The sequence below is a fragment of the Cheilinus undulatus genome, linkage group 5 (assembly GCF_018320785.1).
Source record: "Cheilinus undulatus linkage group 5, ASM1832078v1, whole genome shotgun sequence".
NCBI lineage: Eukaryota > Metazoa > Chordata > Actinopteri > Labriformes > Labridae > Cheilinus > Cheilinus undulatus.
In genome coordinates this window covers 45,595,329-45,616,942 of record NC_054869.1, presented here as the reverse complement: position 1 = coordinate 45,616,942, position 21,614 = coordinate 45,595,329, and the positions used below count along the sequence as shown (strand labels likewise).

General features: G+C 40.3%; 1 protein-coding gene across 5 annotated transcripts in view; it reads left to right on the top strand.

Annotated features, from left to right (window-relative positions):
* The window catches only part of emid1 (EMI domain containing 1), a 145,659-nt gene that overhangs the window by 12,908 nt on the left and 111,137 nt on the right, over window positions 1–21,614 (top strand). For all 5 annotated transcript variants that reach the window (XM_041787206.1, XM_041787207.1, XM_041787205.1 and 2 more), the window contains exons 2-3: window positions 7,711–7,824; window positions 9,148–9,251. In XM_041787206.1, coding sequence (XP_041643140.1) covers window positions 7,711–7,824; window positions 9,148–9,251 — 218 coding nt within the window. The remainder of the gene's footprint in view (window positions 1–7,710; window positions 7,825–9,147; window positions 9,252–21,614) is intronic.

Below are 21,614 nucleotides of genomic sequence, written 5' to 3'. Positions count from 1 at the left end.
CAAAAATGATTTTTCAAACATCTTCTGATTGCAGTATTTGTCTTTAGATTTGTTCCTTTATTTCTGCTCTGGTTCTTAAAGTGGCGATTGGTCCTCTAGTTGAAAAAGTATGTTAGAGACATTTGTATTTGTGTCAGTCTCAGTAAGTTTTTGCCCCTACTCTGTTTTTTTGTGTCTCTGTGTTTACAGTGCTGAGGAGCAGATGGGTTGAAGCTGTCGTACTTCTCCTCAAAGATTGTGCCTCCCTCTCTTTGCTGAGTCGTGTGTCGTTCAGAGACGGTTGATGATTTATTTGGCTTTGGCTGGCGCTCTGAATGTGCCATGTGTGCTTAGAGACCTGATACTCTCTGAGGGCCTGCCTGATGCTTTGGCCAGTGAAACAGCGTGGTGCTGCTGGCTTTTACACTCTATAACACCAGGGTGCCTCCAATAAGAGGAAGGTGTTGACAATGAAACATTTTAGAGTGAAAGACGGAGCGCACCGAGCACCTGTGGCCCTTTATGATTAAATCCAGACTAAACTCAATGGACCATTGTGTCGTCGTTCTCAGCTACAAATGAGCTGCAGGGCTGTAAGTGAGACGGGGTTCTAATCACATCCCTGAGGAGAGAGCGATATTACCCATAACCCCCCATATGAAATCATCCTTTAGCATTAAGCTAGGTTTGTCACGATAGCAGAATTAAAAATGATCTTATGGCTCAACTAAAAACTGAAGGAGACTGATAACTGTTTTGCAGTGCTTCAGTAGGTGTGTGAAAAGTCGTTTCAGGGCTCTTACCAAGGTGATCACTTCAGCAGCTGATGAAGCGCTGACTTCTCTGGTCAGCTGTTCAAATGGGGAGAGAAGTGTGATAAAGTCTAAGTGTGTGTTTTTATTCCGAGAGGTTTTGCATCATGTAAAACTTATTATTCTACCAGGTTAAGACATCCTGCTGCTGTCTTTATGGCCTCTGATTGCATCTACACAGCCTGCTGAAACAAGTAGACAACTGGAGAATGTTTATAGTATTCCACTATTTTTTTGGCTAATTGCATCAGAGATGCCGCTCTCTGCATACTTGGATGATCTTGACAGTCAGCTGGACAGTGTATGCAGCAAGTATTTTTGCCATACTTTATCTTTGACTCTGACAGCAGTATGCACTTCAGATTTGTCTGTTTTCTACATTTGACAAACATCAGAAACTGTTATCAGCATATGTCTCCTTTTTTGCAGATGCGCATTCACAGGGCCATCATTATCTGATGATGATAATCCATCAGTGCGCTGGTGCATCGTTCATAAATTGCACAAAAACATTGCCAACATCAAACTTCTGAATACAGCCTGCATTGCAAAATAGCATTAGGGATGCTTGCCATTGCAGACAAATTCCTGGTAAAATTTTCAATTGCACAAAAAATTGCAAATATTTATGTATCTAAGTGAATTTGTTTGTCATCAGCAAACTCTTACCCTCGGTCTAAATTGCAGGATAACACTTGCAACATTTTTGTTTATTGGGTGTCTCCGTTTACCAAGATGCCAAAAAATTCTGCATACTGCCCTCAGTTGCACAAAAATTCAGGCAACATAACTAGGTCATTTCGTTTTTGTAATTACAAGATGCTGTCGAGAAACTCCTTGGCACTGTCTAAATGCAAAGAAAAATTGTCAATGTCTCTGTATACTTGGAAGCTTCTTGTTTTTTTTATTATCAGAAATCACAGATTGATAATCTTGCAGTTTGTCTGGATTGCACAGAATGCAATGGTTACTTTACTAAATTTTGGACAATTGTTTTATTTCATTACTGGAAGGTATAGAGAATCTCCTGCACACTGACTATACTGCACAAAACAATTGGCAGGATTTTATTACACTGGTTAATCTCAATTGTAAGTGTCAGAAATTGCAGAAAAAAATGCCACACTCTGCCTAAATTGCACACAAATGTTGGCAAAATTTCAATGTGTTAGGTCAGTACTTATTTTTGATAACTGGAACTCCTGCATACAGTCTGAATTGCATAAAAACTTTGGTGATGTTTCTATACTTTGGGTAATATCCTGTTTTATTTACCAGAATTCGCAGAGAATCTCCTGCACAAAGCCTGTATTGCATAATAACATTGGCAATATTTCTGTTCAGAAATGTAGACTAGGATTTAATGCTGTTAAGTCAATGTACAGGTCCAAAAAGTTTTGATGTATTCATTTCTTGGTTGGTCCCTGTCTTATAAAATAGATGCAGTTATGTTTAATTTATTGGCACTTTTCAGTACTATTGATTGTTTTGCTGTAAAATGTATGGAATATTTTGACAACCTGACATTAAAGTACCATATTTTTAATGTGGTTTTTGTCTGTTTAAGAGAAAATATTGCTCCTGATGCCTTGTTTTAATAATCCATCACCTGAATGAGTTCTGGACAGCGCTGCAGGTTCTGCAGGTATTAACTTCCAAGCTGTTTGGGAAATGTAAACTCTCTTTTGTTATTTCATTCTCCGCTGCAGTAGCGGTTGGCATTTCCTCTTTGGTAATTGCATAAGTGTAACGCAAAGAGAGGGGGAAAAGACCATAAACCCACCCCCCTACTTCCCTCCTCGTACCCCCTGGTGAACATCTTAGCTGTTCCCAGGTGAAGCCTCCTCCCGGCCTGGGAAACTCTGATGTTTATCTGTCGGGTCTGGAGGATAAGTGGAGGGGAGGAGTTAGAGTTAAACCCCCTCCCCTCACTCACAGCTTTACCTGACCACAGCTCCTTCTATGTCTGAAATTTTCCACCCATGGTTAGAGTATTTTTTGTCTGGACAAGGGAAAGCAATCATGGGGTAATCATATAGATCTGTGTGTGTTATGTGTGGCCTCATGGATAGACTCAGATACATGAGGAGAGAGCCTGTATTTACGTCACATGTGGAGGATGGTTTCCCCTTTTACTCCATTTGGGAAGTTTAGGATTTATTTATACTGGTCCTCAGTTCTACAATGTTTCTTCCAGACAAACAATTAAAGATACCCAATAGTTTCAAGGTATAAAAAGTAAAACATAAGGCCTTAAATTGTATTTATGAATTAAAATATTTCCTTTCGGATCAAACAAATTTAACCTGTTTTGAATGCATTAAAATGAAATGTCGTTCCAAATTACTTTAACTAATATTAAGCCACTTTAGGGAATATTTGCTGCATTTTGCAGAAAATTGCACTGAAAAGAAGCTCAGGCCTTTTTTTCATGCTGGTGTAACTTAACACACAAATCACACAAATTTGAGAATGTATTTTTCTCCTTTTATTTGGGATGACAGGGGGTCACATTGTTGTGGCCAGTATGGTACAGTAGATATCAGATGTGTTGGTACCAGGACCATATTGGTACTGGATTTCAATAGTCCTCCCTACCTAAAGGACTCTCAGACTAGAAACAAGATTATCTGGTCTGAATAAACCAAGACGGAACTGTTTGGCCTCAATTCTGCATTATTATGTCTGGAAGAAACCAGCCATCATCACCTGCCCAGTACCTTCCCAACAGTGAAGCATGATGGTGGCAGCATCATGCTGTGGGGGTGCTTTTCATCTGCAGGGACTGTGAGGCTGGTCATAGTTGAGAACAGAGATATCCTCAGTAAAAACCTGTTCTCAGTGCTCAGGAACTCACACTGGGCTGAAGGTTCACCTTCTAACATGACAATGACCCTGAGTACACAGCCAAGACAACACAGTAGTGGCCTAGGGACAACTGTGAACATCCTGGAGTGTCTTAGACACAGCCCTGACCTGAACCTTATTGGACATCTCTGGAGAGACCTGAAAATGGCTCTCCTGCGACACTCTCCATCCAACCTGACTGAGCTTGCGAGGATTTGCAAAGAAGAATGGCAGAAAATCTCCCCATCCAAAGGGCAAATCTTGTTGCCTCTTATTCAAAAAGACTTGAGGCTGTAATTGCTGGCAAAGGTGCTTCAACTAAGTACTGAGTAGGGTCTGGATACTTATGTCAATGGGATATTTCAGTTTTTCTTTTGAATAAATTTGCAAAAATGTCTAAAATTCTGTCATTATGGGGCACTGAGTGTGATAAACAGGGAAAAATATTTAAATTTCATTCTTTGATCAGGTATTTTAATGTCTACAACTGCACCAAAATGCCATCTTTACCCCCTGCTGGCTCTGCTGATCCTGTTTTTGCTTCAGTTGCATGTCTGTTCCTACCTCTGGAGACAGCTCTGAGGGTGATCACCTCATCTCTCCTTTATGCCTCCACCATGTTCTTAGAGAAGGTAAAACATCCTCCAAAATATCAAGGCTTTAAAACAGCGCTGTGAATTTGGCTGATTTCCAGCAATCGTGTACTGCCAAATGTTAGTTCCAGCTTTCCCCAAATGTCATGAAATAATTTGTTCGTATTGACTTTTCAGGTGAATGGGGTCCAAATGAGTGTAATTAGGCCTCTTTTGCTTAGAAATCAAACAACTACACTTGCTAAGACTTGAGTTTTCACCCATTGTGTCTGACTCTTAGATCCATCCTGAACTGGAGTGCCATAATTTTTTTAAATAAAGAAAATATAACAGAATAATTAAAAAGTTAAATGATTAAAAATGTAGAAAAGTCTAGAGCAATCAAAAAATGTTCCTTTGAAAAGGAAATATCTCTGAAGTGCAGCAGTGAATGTGCTTTTCAGGTCTGTGTGTTTATGTGTGTGTGCAGCCGTCACAACATGTGTGGATTATTAATGGGAGCAGTTCAGGGCTGCTTCATATCCTCCGCCTTTGGCAGTTTCCTTTAGTCTAAATGGTCTCACACACACACCCACCCACACACAAACATATGGTCTCACATATTGACAAACAGACTTCAGTGGGAAACGCCCCCCTCCTCCTTCTCTTGTGAACACACTGGCAGCAGAACACACAAAGTGCAGTTTTGTGTGCAATCCACACTGTTGTTTTTGTTGCTTTAGAGCGTCTTTTCTGTACGTCTATTGATCGAGTAAACACAGCCTGTAGTGTTGTGTTTTTTTTCTTCTCCTATAGCTGCATCCACGGGAACATAATCGGGGTATTTTTGCTTAAACACAGTTGTTTAGGGATCAATTGTATCCAAAAGTACTAAAGCTTAAAAAAAAACCCTACAGAACCCCAAACTGCTGCACACTACCTAAACTAAATAGACTGGCACTCACAACATAGTCAACTTTTTATGAGATTTAGAAAGTGTGCAGGAGTTGAGAGGTGTGTGGCTGCAGATGGTTAATCTCAGACAGCCACTGTAGCCACTGCCGTATGTCTCTGAAAGGAAGTGCCAGTATGTTAACAGTTTTAGATTTTTTTTTTTTTTTTTTTTCAGTTCAACTTTATTCATAACCAAAGTCTGGCAGTGACATTCATATAATAAACACATTACAAATATTACAGACTAAGCTTCATTTCATAAATAAAGGAAAAATTCAGAGGCCTAATCTGGGATTAAATTATGTATTGACCATTTTAAGAAGTAGATAAATGAATGGTGGCTCACTTAAGCTTCATTAGCTTAAGCTAACATAGCTACGCTAGCTATGTATTAACATAACTACAAAAGCCAAAGAAGCTAAATTAGCTTTAGCAACATGAGCTTTAGGAAACTAAGCTAAAGCCAATTTAGCTACATAGATAGCTTTGATACTTAGCATATATACTTAGCTTTAGCTATGTTGCTCTATAGAAGAGTGCAGTTGTGATGTAATTTTGTAAATTTTGTTGTTTAATGTTATCACCTGAGGATACGAGTGAGAGGCGGGCTCATTTGCCACGCTAGGGATGATGACTTAAATGGTCCGGGGCCTCGTTAGCTGCCCTTCATCAACCGCCTTTATTAAGATGTGAAAAGTTATAAAATTCAAAGGTTGGGCGTTTTTCAAATGTTTTTTTATGTCATAGAAAAAAACTTTTAACTATCTTGAGCCTGTGTTTATAACAGACCTTATTTCAGGCATTTAACCCAGAAGTCAATCAAAAATCCCATAGACTTTCAGTCGGGTAACAGAAAGTGCTAAAATGCTAGCTCATGTTTGCGTTTTAGGACTCATGCCTGCCCCGCTCTATTGTCTGTAGCTGAGTTAGCTTTAGAAATGCTTAAAAACTTAAGCAAACACAGCTAAAGCTAACTTCGCTATAGAGATAACAAGATATGTAGCTTACAAAGCTACATTATAAGCTTAGCTTAGCTGCGTATCTGTTATCTACATAGCTTAGGGAGCTACGGAAGCTACACTTGCTGTGTTTTCATGAAGGACAGGCTTTTCTCTTGTGAGCAGACTGTTTACTGCTTTATTAAACGTTTTGTAATCAGGTTTTGCAGATCAGGTTTTTAACTTTTTATGGAACATGTTAATGCTAACACTAACAATAGCTACATACTGCTAAAGTGTGTCTGCTGTTTCTCACCAACATTTCTGCTTTTCAGGATGTGGTCAGAGCTCAACAAAAACTTTCCTCTGTCTTATAGCTCCAAGCAGGTGGATTTGCCAGCCTTCATCAGTCGTCAGGCAAATCCATCTTATAAAGCTCCAGTGTTTTTGCTGTTTGCTCAAACAAATCATTGTCCTTTGAGGAGAAAAGGGCAACCTGTGACTGATTTAACATTGGTCCAGTCACCTGCTGAGAATTTTGTGAAAAGTCCTGCCCTTCCCAATTGCCTTCAATGGGAGCTTTTCAAGTTGGATGTGAAATATATATCCATGCATAGGATTTATAAAACAGTTGATCTGGTGTGTTAAGTTATTTTACAGCATCAGCATCACCACTCGTCTTTGACTTCACCATTTTGTTTGTCTGGATTCGTGACTTTGGCACAGCCAGAGTGCTCTCATTGCCTCTCATTTGCTACAATGGTAAGAAAATAGTCCTTGGGTCATTTCACATTTCCATTCATAAAACTTGCTAGAACTCCAGCACACTGTCTAAATTTTTGCCTTTGCATTTAGAGCTTTTTCCTTCTTTCCCAATGGTTTTTTGTTAAAAATATGACTGTGAGGGCCCGTAGTTTCTTTTTTAAGATTTGACGCTTTCAGTACTTTTGATCATGAAAATAACAAAGACTTCGGCACTTGTGTTATTATAAAGTATCGAAGTATTGAACCTGAAGTAAGCACACTTGACTCTGCTGCTCTGACTGATCATATCCTCACTGTGAGATCTTAACTTGTGACCTTTAAATCAGCTTTTTCTCATGAGGTCAGTTTTACGGCCTCAGTGAATCCCGATAAAGTCTGACGCAGAAGAAAAGGAGTGGAGTCCTGACCTGGCTTTAACCCGTGATGAGAAAACTCTAATCTCAGCATGGGACCTCGTCTTCCTCTCTGTTCCCCTCTGAGGGACTTTACCTCCTCTGAGAGACCAAAGCAAACGGATGTGTACTGATAGAGAGACCACAGAGTAAATACGGCCCACAATGCACTCCTGCAAATCTCGTGGCTGATTAAAACCGTGTAAACACCGTAAAGAAGTTTGAAAACAAAAGGTCAAAGGGGGATGGAGGAAGGAATCTAAACCCTGCTCAAGGAAGACAACAGTGCGTTGAATGCGAGTGCATGGCTAATTTCCTTTATAGAGTGTGTGCATATGTTTGAAGGTGTTAAAAAAATAAACACTCCTCTTTCCTGCAGTATTTACTAAAAGAATGGCTGCTTTACCACCATGTATTCATGACTTTCCTCTTCATCTGTGTCTCCCTTCAGGAACTGGTGTCCTCATACAGTCACAAAGACAGTGACATGCCAGGTACAGAATGGGACACTGCTCCAGCGGGTTTACCAGACATGCCGCTGGCCACAGGGATGCACAGGGGGCAGGTAAGACTGCTGCGTGACCTCAGCAATATGCAGCTGATAAATCACTGAGATATGAGGCTTTAAGGAGGATCTTGCACCCTAAAAAGCATAGAAAAAGTACTCACATACTCTAAACTTGTTTGTTGTCTTTGTGAAAGCAGCAGTCCTAAACAGCTTATCAGGAGATGACGATATGCTGGGGCAAAAAAGTTCAATTATGGAGGCCTTCTGGGGAAAAAATGAATTCTTCAAAAAATTGATACATCATACATTAGTAAGCATTTTTATTTGGCCAATTTTCACCTAAAATTTCTACATAATGTAGAGCCACTGTACCTATCTGTAGTGCTGTTTAGCACTAATGGAAAAACGGAAAAACAAGCTGTTTTGTCATTTTTTTTTTATTTCAGTGAAGAAACGGAAAAACAAATAACAAAATGTAGAAAAGGGGATCCAGCTTTTTTTTTTTTTTTTTTTTTTTTTTAAAGTTCCATGATTGTTTTCTTGTTTTAATGAAATACTTGATGAAAAAGAAATCATGTGACCCACTGGGAAAAGTGGACACTTCAAAACAAAGCCCTCATGTCAAATTAAGCCATCCAAGCCAACATTTACCTATTAAACCGATTGTTTGTTTGATGTTTGTTTGTTTTAGCTCTGATTATGTGTTTATTTATTTATTCAATTATTTATTGTGTACCAACACTTATAAACAAACCTTTCAACCAGACAACACAATCACAAATTGAAAATCTGACTCCTGCCATATACATGGATAAATACCTTAAGCAGTCCAGGATTATAAATGAACATACATTTATTTTCTTACTAATATTAATATAGTCCAGCAAATCACCAGTACTTTGACTTTTTAAAATAAATTTTATAGAGCAAATAGGAGGGCTTTTATTCTAAAATGTTCACCTTTCCGAATGGATCACATGATTTCATTTTCCTTAAGTATTTCATTAAAACAAAAAACCAAAATAACAGAAATGAAAAGACCAAAATTTGCCCCCTTTTTAAAAATGTTATTGTTGTTCCAATTTTGTGACAGAAATGAAAAAACAAGATAACAGTTAATTTTTCTGTTTGTCCATTTTCATCAAAAAAGAAAAACAATAGAAAATGGCTCATTTTTTCTGTTTTTTTTCCATTTTCTGTCAAAAATAAATTAATTCAAAATGCAATAGCGAAAGTTTCTCCTGATTTTTGAGTCTGGTTTCAACCTGGAAAAGGATCTTCCAGAAAATACACTGACCCCGTCAGCCTGCAGAGAGAGAACTCGTACAATCAAACAGCTGCTGTTATTTGTGGTGGCTTCATTTTTTGTGTGTTTTTCAGCTACAGGACTGTGGTCAGACCATCCTACAAAGTTGTGTACCGCACTGTGACCTCTCTGGAGTGGAAATGCTGTCCGGGTTTCAGCGGAACGGCCTGTGAGGAAGGTAAGTCAACACTGAACGACTGATATGTGAAATAAACTGTTAGGGCTCTCTGCTGGTGCTTCGTACTGCCAGTCAAAGGTAGGAGCTACATACCTGTTACTGCTCTCCTGTGATGTGTGAAGCATGAGGCAGATTGGGGGAGAAGTCGTCCTGTTGTTGATCTGCTGTTGGATTTGTTGGCGGAGGCATAATCGTAAGTCATGCTGGCTGAGTGTAACAGTGAGTGTTGAGGTTGTAAGATTATAATTATTAAACCTGGTCAGTATTAGACATGCTTGAATACATATCAGAATGGTTGTATTATTTTTCTTAATACATTTACATTTTTCAAAAATCAGTTTTTATAAACAAACTTTATTACACCCTGACTGCATTTTCAACAGCAGACAGTTTGAGCACAGTAAAACCTGCTGGTATGTCCTCTGTGCACCACTGAGTACTCAATGTAGGTTCAACAATCCTCGTGTCAGAAGAAGCTTCACCTGACGTGTTCGCAAAGTGTGCTGAACTAAATTAGTGTAACCTACTCCAGGAAGGGTTCATATACCAGTGTTCACATCATACATACACCTCAACCCAGAGTTAAAATAAGTAGAACTTCAGCCAGTCTGTTTCACATCAAAGACTGGTGTTACAGTTTAAAAAGTGACCGTGTTAACTGGTGACTATGCGTCTAATGTTTCTATGGTTGTTACAGCACTTAAAGTGCCCCTGAATTTAGTTCTTCATTAAGTACATATCTGCTCAGTTTATTTTATACATAACAGAAAATGTTTAATTTTTTTAACATATGTTGTGACAACAAACACTTATACTTTAAGCTGGAAAATCACCAGTTGGACGTTGGGTTAGCTCAGTTGGTTGAGCAGGCACCCATATACAGAGGCTGTAGTCTTCAATACACTGGCCCTTGGTTCAATTCTCCATATTTACTGTTGCTCTTCAGCTGTCCTATCCCAATAAAGGCAAAAAGCACCAAAACAATCTTAGCATTAACATATATGACAAACAGATACACAAGTTACTTCAAAGTTAAAAAACTTTAAAACCATACATCTTAACATTTATTCTTTTCTCCCTCTTAAAGCCATTGTGTCGTTTGAATGATGCTATCCATGCCTCCATAGCTCTAATGGAAGCTTTTCAAGTGAGCCTTCAGCATAGGTGACTTTACGGAGTAATTTGGGTGAAATCAACATCAGTTAATTTGCGTTCAACGTCTTTTTATCCATTTTCAATCTTTTCTGCTACTAGCAACTCATGCTAGGCATTTTGTATCCCATAAAGCTTTGCAACGGGCCTGAACAACCAATGGCAGGCTGCTCTGTTGTTGCAAGTTTTTTTTTGAGTACATCAACATGTAGGATCACACTGGATCCTGGCTGTTTATGTAAATGAAGAAATCCTTCTGTTCTCTCAACTCCTAACTGTAACGGTCTCCTCCTCATCTTTCTCTCCTGACATTGCTGTCTATCTGTCTGTCTGCCTCACGTCAGACTGGTACGCTGAATGCAGACTTGTATTGGCTCGTTAACCAAACAAAAGGAGCTACACTATCAAGTTAAGCCTGATGTCACAGCTGTGAGCCTGGCATATATACAGGCAGTACGTAACAAATATCCCAATGAAAAACGCAGATCTGGCAACCCTGGTCCACTGGTTAAACCACAACACCTGCTCTCCTACAGTGTAATTGTGAAACAAGAAGCATAAAGTTAGAAAGAGAGAACCGACTTCTTGATTTGTGGCAACAGCATGTGTGTTTTTGAAAAGGGTGCTGTAAAATATCCCACTATCAAAGAAGAAGAGTTGGACAGAAATGTCTACAACAGTGGATGTAGCAGGTAGCTAACAGTTAGCCACATTAAGCTTGTCTAAAGTCGCTTTTAAGGATGTTTGGAGAGTGTAGGACTGTTTAGTCTGTCATTACCTTGATTATGTGTGGGGATATCAACGTTTATTAAGACTTAAAAACTGTTTTAGGGTGTGCCAAACTTTTGTAGAGTCTGTAAAGTGTGAAGCAGCTGCATTTCATGTACAAAGATCGAACTGGTCATGCAGTGGTTGAAGCTAAATGTTGTTATCTCTATCCACTGAAATATCTTGCCTATTCTCTGGTGTGCTCACATATTGGCTCACATAAAACTTGTTTGATCATTTAACTAAGATTGCTTGCAGGAAGAAAGGGTCTGAATAAGGTTGGGGGTGAAAAATCAGCTTGATTGCAACCACATCTGCAGCTCACTCCACAAAGTTTGGACATTTTCAAGATAATTTTGCATGTCTAAAGAAGTCTTTAGGGGTTAGAAACTGTAGAGAGTGGGGTTTAATTAAATGTCAACGTGTTTATTCCTTCTTCCTTATAGTGTGCTGATGAATCACATCTGCACCGTGTTGTAGCCTGCGTGTGTTCCTTCCAACACGTGTGAGTGATACTTAAAGACAGAAGTGATCTCCATTAGACTTACATAAGTCTGCTTCTGTGAGGAAATCAGATCCCTCAGACCGCTCATAGTGAGTCACATCCCTTTGCTGTATTAATCACTTTTAATGAGCTCATTTAGAAGAGTCGTGGTGCTACATACAGCCTGATTCTTTGGTGTGGTTTAGACTTTTATGGTCCAGCTGCAGCCGAGTCCACATCCTCTTAAAGTGGCATGCTCGCCTTGCTGTTTTTTTTCATTTTTCATCTACAGTAGCTGCCCACACACACTCTCACACAGTGTATAATGACTTCCCCTGGCACTGGCCCCCGTGTCTCTGCAGTCTGGGGAGCAGGGTGGAGTGTCTGTTTGTGCAGGGACCCAGGACCTGACTGGGTGTAACGTAAATCGGCGGTCCTCGTGACACAAAGGACAATAAATGTTTACAGAGCTTTAAGTGCTCATTTTTTTATAGTGCGGAAAGCAGAAGCTGTTTTTCTCCTCAGTTTTCCCACTTCAAGGTGAATGAAGAGAAAATTTAAGCCCTCCTTAAAGTCTGCTGCAGTCAGTATGTTTACATTAGATTAAAAAGACAGTTAACTGTCCAACTTAAAGTGGACTTTAGACATAGAAGGAAATACTTTAAGGATCTTCAGTATCTGCAGATTTGAATATTTCTGCTGATATTTAAAACTGATAATATCAGCCTGAATTGGTTGTAAATATTGGTTGTATGTACTAAGTAAGTAAGTTTTTTATTTGTAGACAAAAGGGCAATTGATAGTGTAGAAAATCAGTAAGAGAGAGGGGGAATGACATGCAGGAAAAGGGCCACAAGCCAGACTTGCACTGAATTGTAACACTGTGCAAATGTTTCAGCACATTATGCGGCTAAAGAAGATCCTAAATCACCACATGACCACAATGAAATGGACTTTCTCATCCATCTGACTGCCAAACAGGGAAGTGTGATTCGTCACTCCACAGGATGCTTTTCCACTGCTCCACAGTTCAGTGTCTGTGTGCTTTACACCACTCATCTGATGCTTGGCATTGGACTCGGTGATGTGAGGCTCGCATGCAGCAGCATTACAGGGCCTTCCGCTTCATGGCTGAGTTGCTGTTGTTCCTAAATTCTTCCACTTTCTAATAGCATCACTTACAGTTGACTGTGACATATCCAGAAGGGATGAAATCTCACAAACTATTAGAGGTGGGAGAAAAAATCGATACAGCATAGCATTGCAATATTTTGTCTGGTGATATTTTGTATCATCTTGATATGAACTGAAGTCTATGATAATGGAAAAAAAAACTCAATTGTTTGTCCAGTGAGGTCAGCAGAGGTGACGGTCATAGAGCAGGAGAAAGTTAGTACAACAAACATGGCAGCACCAGGAGAAGGACATTAGGAATGCAAGCAGGGCATGAATGAGATGGACATGACACATGAGGTTTGCAAGAAGTACTACATGAAAATAAAATACTGCACAAATACAACAAACGTGAGGGCAAGGCTAATGCTAAATCAGCTAAACAGTTGAAAAAGTGGTGTAGATGGCAATACACTGCAATATATGGTATCACAATACTCACTGTATTGCAAAATGTTTAAAATCACAATACGGAATTGTGACCCAAATATCGAGATAATATCATATCATGGGGCCACTAGCGATTCCCACCCCTACAAACTATCCTGTTGCGAAGGTGGCATCCATCACAGTACCACTCTTGAAGGTCAAGGTCAACTTTGTTTATAGAACACTTTCAAAACAAACAGAGTTTGTGCCAAAGTGCTGTACAGGAAAATTTGAACAGAGTATATTTAAAAACACCAAGTAAAACATCATAACATTGCAAGTGCGTTTAAGACAACATAGACAACATAATAGTGACATAACCATAAGTGTGGAACTGCACATGGGCATACCATGTGTACTCCAATTTACAGTGTGATAGGTCAGGGGGACAATGGCGATCTCAGACAGAAAAACACACGCACATGGACACACACACACAAAATGGGTCGAACATAAAACAAGGAGGAAACAAGGACACAGAGCCAGGGGTAATAAACTATCAGAAAAAGCAAGAGAATAAAAGTGAATCTTTAAGTGTTTTTTGAAGCAGTCCACAAAATCAGCTGATCGTATTTGTGATGGTAGGTTGTTCCAGAGTGTTGGAGCGGCTACTGAAAAAGCCCTGTCGGCAAGTTTACAGTGTGATCGTGGGATGGTCAAAAGTCCTTGATCTGATGATCTGAGGGGTCTAGCTGTTCTGCAGGGTGTTCAGAGTTCTTTGATGTAGCTCGGAGTGAGGTCATGGAGGGCTTTAAACACAAACAGGAGAATTTTGTATGGGATTCTATACTGAACTGGTAACCAATGTAGAGATGCTAATATGGGTGTGATGTGTTCTTGTTTTTTACGTCTACAGAGGAGTCGTGCAGCAGCAATTTGGTGTAAGCAGTGAATAGAAGACTGATTGATGCCGAAATAAAGTGAATTGCCGTAGTCAAGTCTGGAGGATATCAAGGCATGGATGGCTTTTTTAAGTCATTATGTGAAATGAATGTCCTAATCTTGGAAATGATTCTGAGTTGAAAGAAACTGGATTGAAGTCACTGAGCTCTTTAGAACGACCCGTTTAGTATCACAAATGTTTGCAAATGGAGACTGCATGGCTATGTGCTTGATTTTCTACACCTGTGGCTACAGGTCTGATTGAAACACCTGAAATCAGTAATTAACAGGTGTGGCCAAATACATTTGTCCATATGGTTTAGTACAATTGGGTAGGCCATTATTTGCATTTCCATTGTCCAAATTTGGGAACAGTATCAACATACCTGAGCTGTACCTTCCTTGTATTTTTGGCCCCTTCCTGTTGGAGTACTAAGCATACCTATAACCCCGAAGGGTGGAGCTGTAGCCACTGCAGTCCATTTTTTGGTCACTTCCCATGTGGCAGTGGTAAAGTTGGACTTTGAGAGGCTAATAAGGCTGATTTTGTGTTTTATGAATAATATCAGCGCGTGGCACTGCTCCATAGAAGGAGGTGCAGACCTTCCAGTGGATCACTAGCAAAGAGGAGGTGCAGAGGGAACTGAACAGCGCCATTCCAGCTTGTCTCACAAAGTATGGCTGCATCATGCTCACACAGAACCTCTCCTACCAAGAAAAGGTACAGTTAGCTGTGGAAATGCAAGTAAGATCAAGGATTACGGTGCCAATCCGGGCCGCTAGGGGGAAATGCACCAAGGACAGTAGTCCAACAAGTGTAGCTTCAACATTTTATTGTTCAGCTTGCCTGCTCACACATAACATACATCAAAACAGCCTGAATGTGCTTCTTTTTTTAGACCTTTTCTCTCGCTCAAAGTCAAAAAACAAACTGACATTCAGACTGCGTAGACTTTACTTAACAAAAGCTGGAGAACACACAGTCAAACAGGGAGGAAATTATCCAATTAAGTTGTTGCTGTAGGAGATTCCCCCGCGGTTGTCATGGCAGTAGGGGGCTGTCGAGCCAGCAGGGATGCTGGGATTAACCACTTATCTGAGCGTCGTTCCGGGTGGCTCAGATCACAGGCAGCGCTGAGTGGAAGTGACAGCTCCCATTCACAGGGCCTTTACTCCCCCGGCACCGTGGATGCTATCCAGGGCCACCGGCGCTTTGTTCTGCTCTCACCGTGTGAGCAGAACCTCTCTCCAGCGCAGAACCTGACACCCCGCTGCTGTCTGCCCGCTTAAGGAGAAATCAAAGCTCACACCCCGGGCCAAGCTGGAGTCTGGATTGTGTTGCCATAGTGTTGCCAAGAGGAGTTAAAGCTCAGAGGGTGCACGTTTCAAATCCGGGCTCTAAATACCTGTGTGTGGCTCCGTCTGCAAATCTCCACCTTTCTTTGTGGGATTTCCAGACGACTTTGAGAACTTGTTTGACCTTCAGATACACCGAATTAAAAGATAAAGTAATGGAGCATCACCTTTATATAATAGATATTTGAAGAAATCTACCGTCTAGACATTAAACACATTGCTCTGATCTCATAAATCTCATCACCGGATACATACGTCTTTAAAGACCTCTTTTGCTGCTTATATACCTCTGCTCCCATCATACCTCTCCCTCTGCTTGTCTGCTTTTCACAGACTGTGGAAAATGTGTATGATCCGCTCATTTACTCACACCCCCATGCTTCTAAGTCCATAGTTCTCACAGCGGGACCCTACAAAGCCCCAAAGGCCCGTCTGCATTACAGCAGATTCAAACAATGTCCACAACAGCAGGACTCTGGGAAAGCTTTAAGGTGCAAGAAAGGAGAGAGAGTGCACTTTAAGCTGAGAGTGCTGTCACGTACATTCACCACTTCATTAGGTACACCTGCTCAACTGCTGATTAATGCAAATACTGATTCAGCCCAAAGAATCACACAACAGTGATCAGTGCAATTAGACCTGTAGACATTATCAAGATGATGTGCCGAAGTTCAAACGGAGTATCAGAAGAACAGTGATTTAAGTAATCTGAAGTAAAAACTGTAGATAAAAGACAAAATAAAAACAAAAAGAACAATTTCTAATAGAAGATGAATGAATAATGGCTTCTGCAGGCAACATATTGCAACAAATGTAAAGTGTAAAAGGGCTGAGTGATTAAGAATTATCCTTAGCAGCTGTTAGAGGTGTGATAGTGTGTAAGGATGTTTTATAGGAGAAGGGGAGGTGGGGATGGAGGCTGCAGCTCGTGGAAAGAAGCTGGTATGTAGTCTGTCAGTCTGGGTTTGAATTGCACGAGAGGACTTTTGTAATAGTATGGGGACAAAAGAGTCTCCTTAGTGTCTTTGCTGTTGTTCATGGTTCATGGCTCTCCTTGTGCAGTCTTGGTTTCCATGTATGTCTGTTTTTGTTTTTTTTTTCCTTTTTGGTGAAAGTAATTTGTTGTTGAGATCGATGCACTAAGCAATGAGGAGACTAGCTCAAGTTATACTTCTACATAACCCCATCAGAGAAAGAAAACTCAGAGAGGAGCATTAGCAGACTTAAGGCTCTTTCATGATTACTTTACATGTGACACTTGATCTTGCATCACTGCACACAATTGTCACTGTCTTCTTTGTTTATTTAGACCCCTATTTGACTTTGGTTAGCAGCAGCTATTCTGCATCTGTTTAGTTGGGGTGGATGTAAAAACATCCACCAGAGGTTGCTGTCTCTGTCCATCCTCCGCCCAACTGTTCTGTTATAGTTATCTGTCTCAGTGCCCTGGTGAGCTAACATCATATAGATGTTTTCAGTTTCTAACAACTCACAAAGTATTACAGCAATATTCCCTGCCCAGCAAATGGGCAGTAATATGATAATACCATATCCTGGGGTATTAAAAACCAGCAATGGCATTTTTGTACTCACGGTCATGAAGACGGTGCTGTGTGATAAACGAATATTTCTAAAAAAAATCTGTAAGATTATGTGTCTGTTTCCACCGGCAGCACCATTGCGTGTGTGTGAAGCAGTGTTAATTTTGACGACTAAAACTATGACTTAAAAGCATTTTTTCTCATGACATGACAAAAGTAGACTAAGATTAACAAAAATAGATCTGTGATGACTAAAACTGACTAAAAGTAAGTTTAGTTTTTGTCCAGATTACTAAAACTAGACTTTAATGTAATGTACTCTTCGTCAGACATTTAAAATCCATAATAATTCTCTTTTGTGGATAAATCTGTCTAAAAACAATGAAGCTGTAGCCATTCTGCCTGGCAGGGCGCAGAGAACACACTACAATGATTTGGTGCCAGATTAAGGCAAGAAAATAAATGCTTGGACTAAAAGTTAAGACTAAAATGTGAGGACTTTTAATGGACTGAAAATAGACTAAAATGTTTTGAGTTTTCGTCAACTAAAACTAGACTAAAACTAAAACTAAAAAGGAGAGAAATTACTAAAATGTGACTAAAACTAAAATGCATTTCATTTAAAGACTAAAACTAAGACTAAAATTAAAAATAGCTGTCAAAATGAACACTGGTGTGAAGAGGCTTTAAGAGTGATGACAGTGTTTATTTCTTCCTAAAAAGTCTCTATAATTGGCAGTCAATAGGATTTTTCATTCCTCAACAATTATATTGTCATCTGGATTTTATTTGATAAAATAACCAATGAGGACAATGGCATTTTTTGAGAAATAACTTGAAATGCAGCGTTCCAAATTATTATGCAATCTGATTTTCAAAACACTCAATAGTTTCTGAAGAATTGAAAACAGAAATCTGTTTTAATTTTTTGCATTAGTAGGTAATTTTTCTCAATTTAAAGCTATTTCAATCAAAAACATCTTTACAGATCAGGTTCCATATTAACATAGAAGCCCTTCTTTGATATCACCTTCAACTCACTGAACTTGTAAGTCCATTTATACTTTCTGCCAGTGTTTCTTTTGAGGATGCCAGAATTGCCTCATAGAGCTTCCTTTTAAGGATGCTCCACAGGTTCTCAGTAGGGTTGAGGTTGAGGATGATGGTGGCAACCCCATGGTTTTTCTCCCTTTATGCCCATAGCAGTCAAGGCCTTAGTGAGATTTTTTGCAGCATGGGATGGTGCATTGTCTTGCATGAAAATGATTTTACTTGAGAAGGCACGGTTCTTCTTTTTATGCCATGGAAGGAAATGGGCAGTTACGAACTCCACATATTTTGCTGATGTCATTTTGACACCTGAAAGGGGCCTACCAACTCACTTCCTATGAATTCAGTCCACAACATTGCTCCACCACCTCCTTGCTGACGTTGCAGCCTTGTTGGGACATGGTCGCCATCCACCAACCATCCAGAACTCCATCTATCTGGACCCTCCAGTGTAGCACGGCATTCAGTGAATAAAACTGTTTGAAAATTTGTCTTCATTTCTAAGCCCACTGCAATTGTGGGTGTTGGTCAAGGGTGGCTGAAATACAGCTTTACGCACATCAGCAAGCCTGTAGAGGATCTGGATCGATAGGGAATTGGGAATTCAGAGGCACCAGCAGCTTTAAAGATCTTTCTTTTTCCCCATATTGGATGAAACCTGGGACTTGTGTAGTAATGTGGAACAACCTCATTAAGTGTTTTTCCTTTAATTAGGTTCACCTGGTGAAATAATAACCAAACATGTCTGAGACTGATGCCAGTGATGGAAACTGAGAGGAGAAGCATCACAGCTAAAAAACTTTAACCCTTTAAAACCTGATAACACAAATTATAGCCAGAAAATTCTCAGTTTTTGGAACTCCATCCATCCATCCATCTTCTTTCACTTATCTGAGATCAGGTCGCAGGGGCAGCAGCCTAAGCAGGGAAGCCCAGACTTCCCTCTCTCCGGCCACTTCGTCCAGCTCTTCCCAGGGGATCCCAAGGTGTTCCCAGGCCAGCCGAGTGACATAGTCTCTCTAGCGTGTCCTGGGTCTTCCCGGGGCCTCCTCCCAGTGGGACTTGCCCGGAACACCTCACCAGGGAGGCGTCCAGGAGGCATCCGGACCAGATGCCCGAGCCACCTCATCTGGCTCCTCTCAACGTGGAGGAGCAGCGGCTCGACTCTGAGTCTCTCCCGGATGGCCGAGCTTCTCACCCTATCTCTAAGGGAGAGCCCAGACACCCTGCAGAGGAAACTCATTTCAACTGCCTGTATCCGCGATCTCGTTCTTTCGGTCACTACCCACCGCTCATGACCATAGGTGAGGGTAGGAACGTAGATCGACCTGTAAATCGAGAGCTTTGCCTTTCGACTCAGCTCTCTCTTCACCATGACAGACCGATGCAAGGACCGCATCACTGCTGACACCGCACCGATTCGCCTGTCGATCTCCCGTTCCATTCTTCCCTCACTCGTGAACAAGACCCCGAGATACTTGAACTCCTCCACTTGGGGCAGGATCTCATTCCCAACCATTTTTTGGAACTGAAATGTTTATTTAACTGTCTACTAAAATTTAAAAGAATCCAAATTTCCATAAAATTTAACATATATATTTTTGTATCCCATTTGATATGTTAGGTGTTTCTAGTTACTGATAATCCACTTGAGGACATTTTTTTTTATCATTTATCAAATTGTATTCAGAAATTTCTTTTTTTTTTAGTAATTTATTGATCATATTGATTAGATAGAGGTATCATAAAAGTTTGTATTAAAAATGATACAACAGGCTTTAAGGGGTTAATTGAAAATCTAAAAATCAAATGTTTGTTTAATTGGAATCATATTTGCATAATAACATGGAACACAGCATCGTCTCTGACATGCTGATTTTCTAAACATATCTGGGTAAAAGGTGGTTCAGCAGAGAACATTTTTGAACGTTCTTGGACTGATTTCATCCTGTTATTTTTTTAAACTAAAAATAAACATTAAAATCGCGGCTGGTGATCTTTAAGTCGACATATCACATTCAAACTCAGGGCTCCTAAAGTAAAACATTACATCACACTAAGGCTGATAAACAAACATGCTCTATTAAGTTCCTCCAAGCTGAGTAAAAGAACACCAAATCAGACAGCCACCTTTCACATCCACTCTCTTTTTCTTATTTCTAACCCCGACCTCAGGACTTGGCTGGGATTCCAGGCTGATGCTGTAATTACCGAGTCCTAATTGTTTTCTCTGAGGTTTGGGGAGATATTGTCTTACTTCAGGATTGGGAACACAATGGTCTTTATCTCTGATTGAGAATGAGAAAAAAAGGAAAGGAGGCAAAGTATTTGCAGATGGAGGCACTTTCATAGGCTGCCAGGAACAGAGATTTAATGTATGCCTGTTTGCCTCTTGGCATCCAGAGTAAGTGAATGCTTGTTTTCAGATGGGATATCATGAGTTATGCTGCATCAAACACAAATATACAAATTATAGCTCATTAAGAGGCAATTTGGTGAAAGAAGTAAATCAAATATAACCCATAAAAGCAGCATTATTACATTAGACCTGGCTCTGAAAGGTTGTATCCAGTGCAGCGTTAGCTAAATGAGTAAAACTCATCCATATTATTGTTTTTTTTCTATCTGCTTATTTTGATGAGCCTTAAAAGTGTGAAGATGACACTAAGAGACAGCCGCTGATGTCTTATCCCTGGACGACACTTGAAAGAAATATGGAGTAAGGGGGGTGGAAATAGCAAAACATATGGGGGGAATGTAGACTGGAATTAGCACGGCTGTCAAAGCTCCGCCGCGGGGGTCCCCATCAAGCCGTATCTCACAGCCAAAGCGGAGGCTGTGGTTTTTCGGGTCCCAATTACGGTATGGCTGCGAGGCAGAGCCACTGTCTGTAATAAGCCGCAGAAACGTAATCTGTGTTTTCACAGCTCGACGCGGCTTATCACAGGCCTCCACGCTACAGCCACCGCTTCAAACATCCGACGGCTGCAGCCTGCCATTAGCAAAAAAAAAAAAAAAAGAGGAGTGGGAGTGTAGATGCTGGCTTATGTGTCTGTCTGACTGCCAGGGTGTGGGTGGGAGAGTGAGGTGTGGAGGATTTGTACAGTCAGGGATGCAGCTGTTTGGAGTGATTAGCTGCTTTAATGGCAGCGAGTTTTAGTAGCTGTGAGAGGAGCCCGAGGTCAGAGGGGAGAGGAGCTGAACAAGAGCAGGTGACCTCCACTCCCACTCCTCAGACCACACAGAGACGCCACTTTCACACATGAAGACCTGAAAATGTCTAGAAAAATTCAGTGATGTGGGAACCTGGAACATTCCAGAGATTTTTCTCGAAGAAGTCTGTGGAACTTGTAGAGAGTGTTGAAGTCACTTTAGACTTTTTCAGTCTTTTTTGTTATTATTTGGACTGTATTAATCCTAACAACATACATTTTGGAGGGTATGTTGTTTTTTAATAGAATTTTGAAATTTTAATACCAGAACTTGTAACGTAATTAATAAGTAAGTGATAAACTCTGTATACTTTTT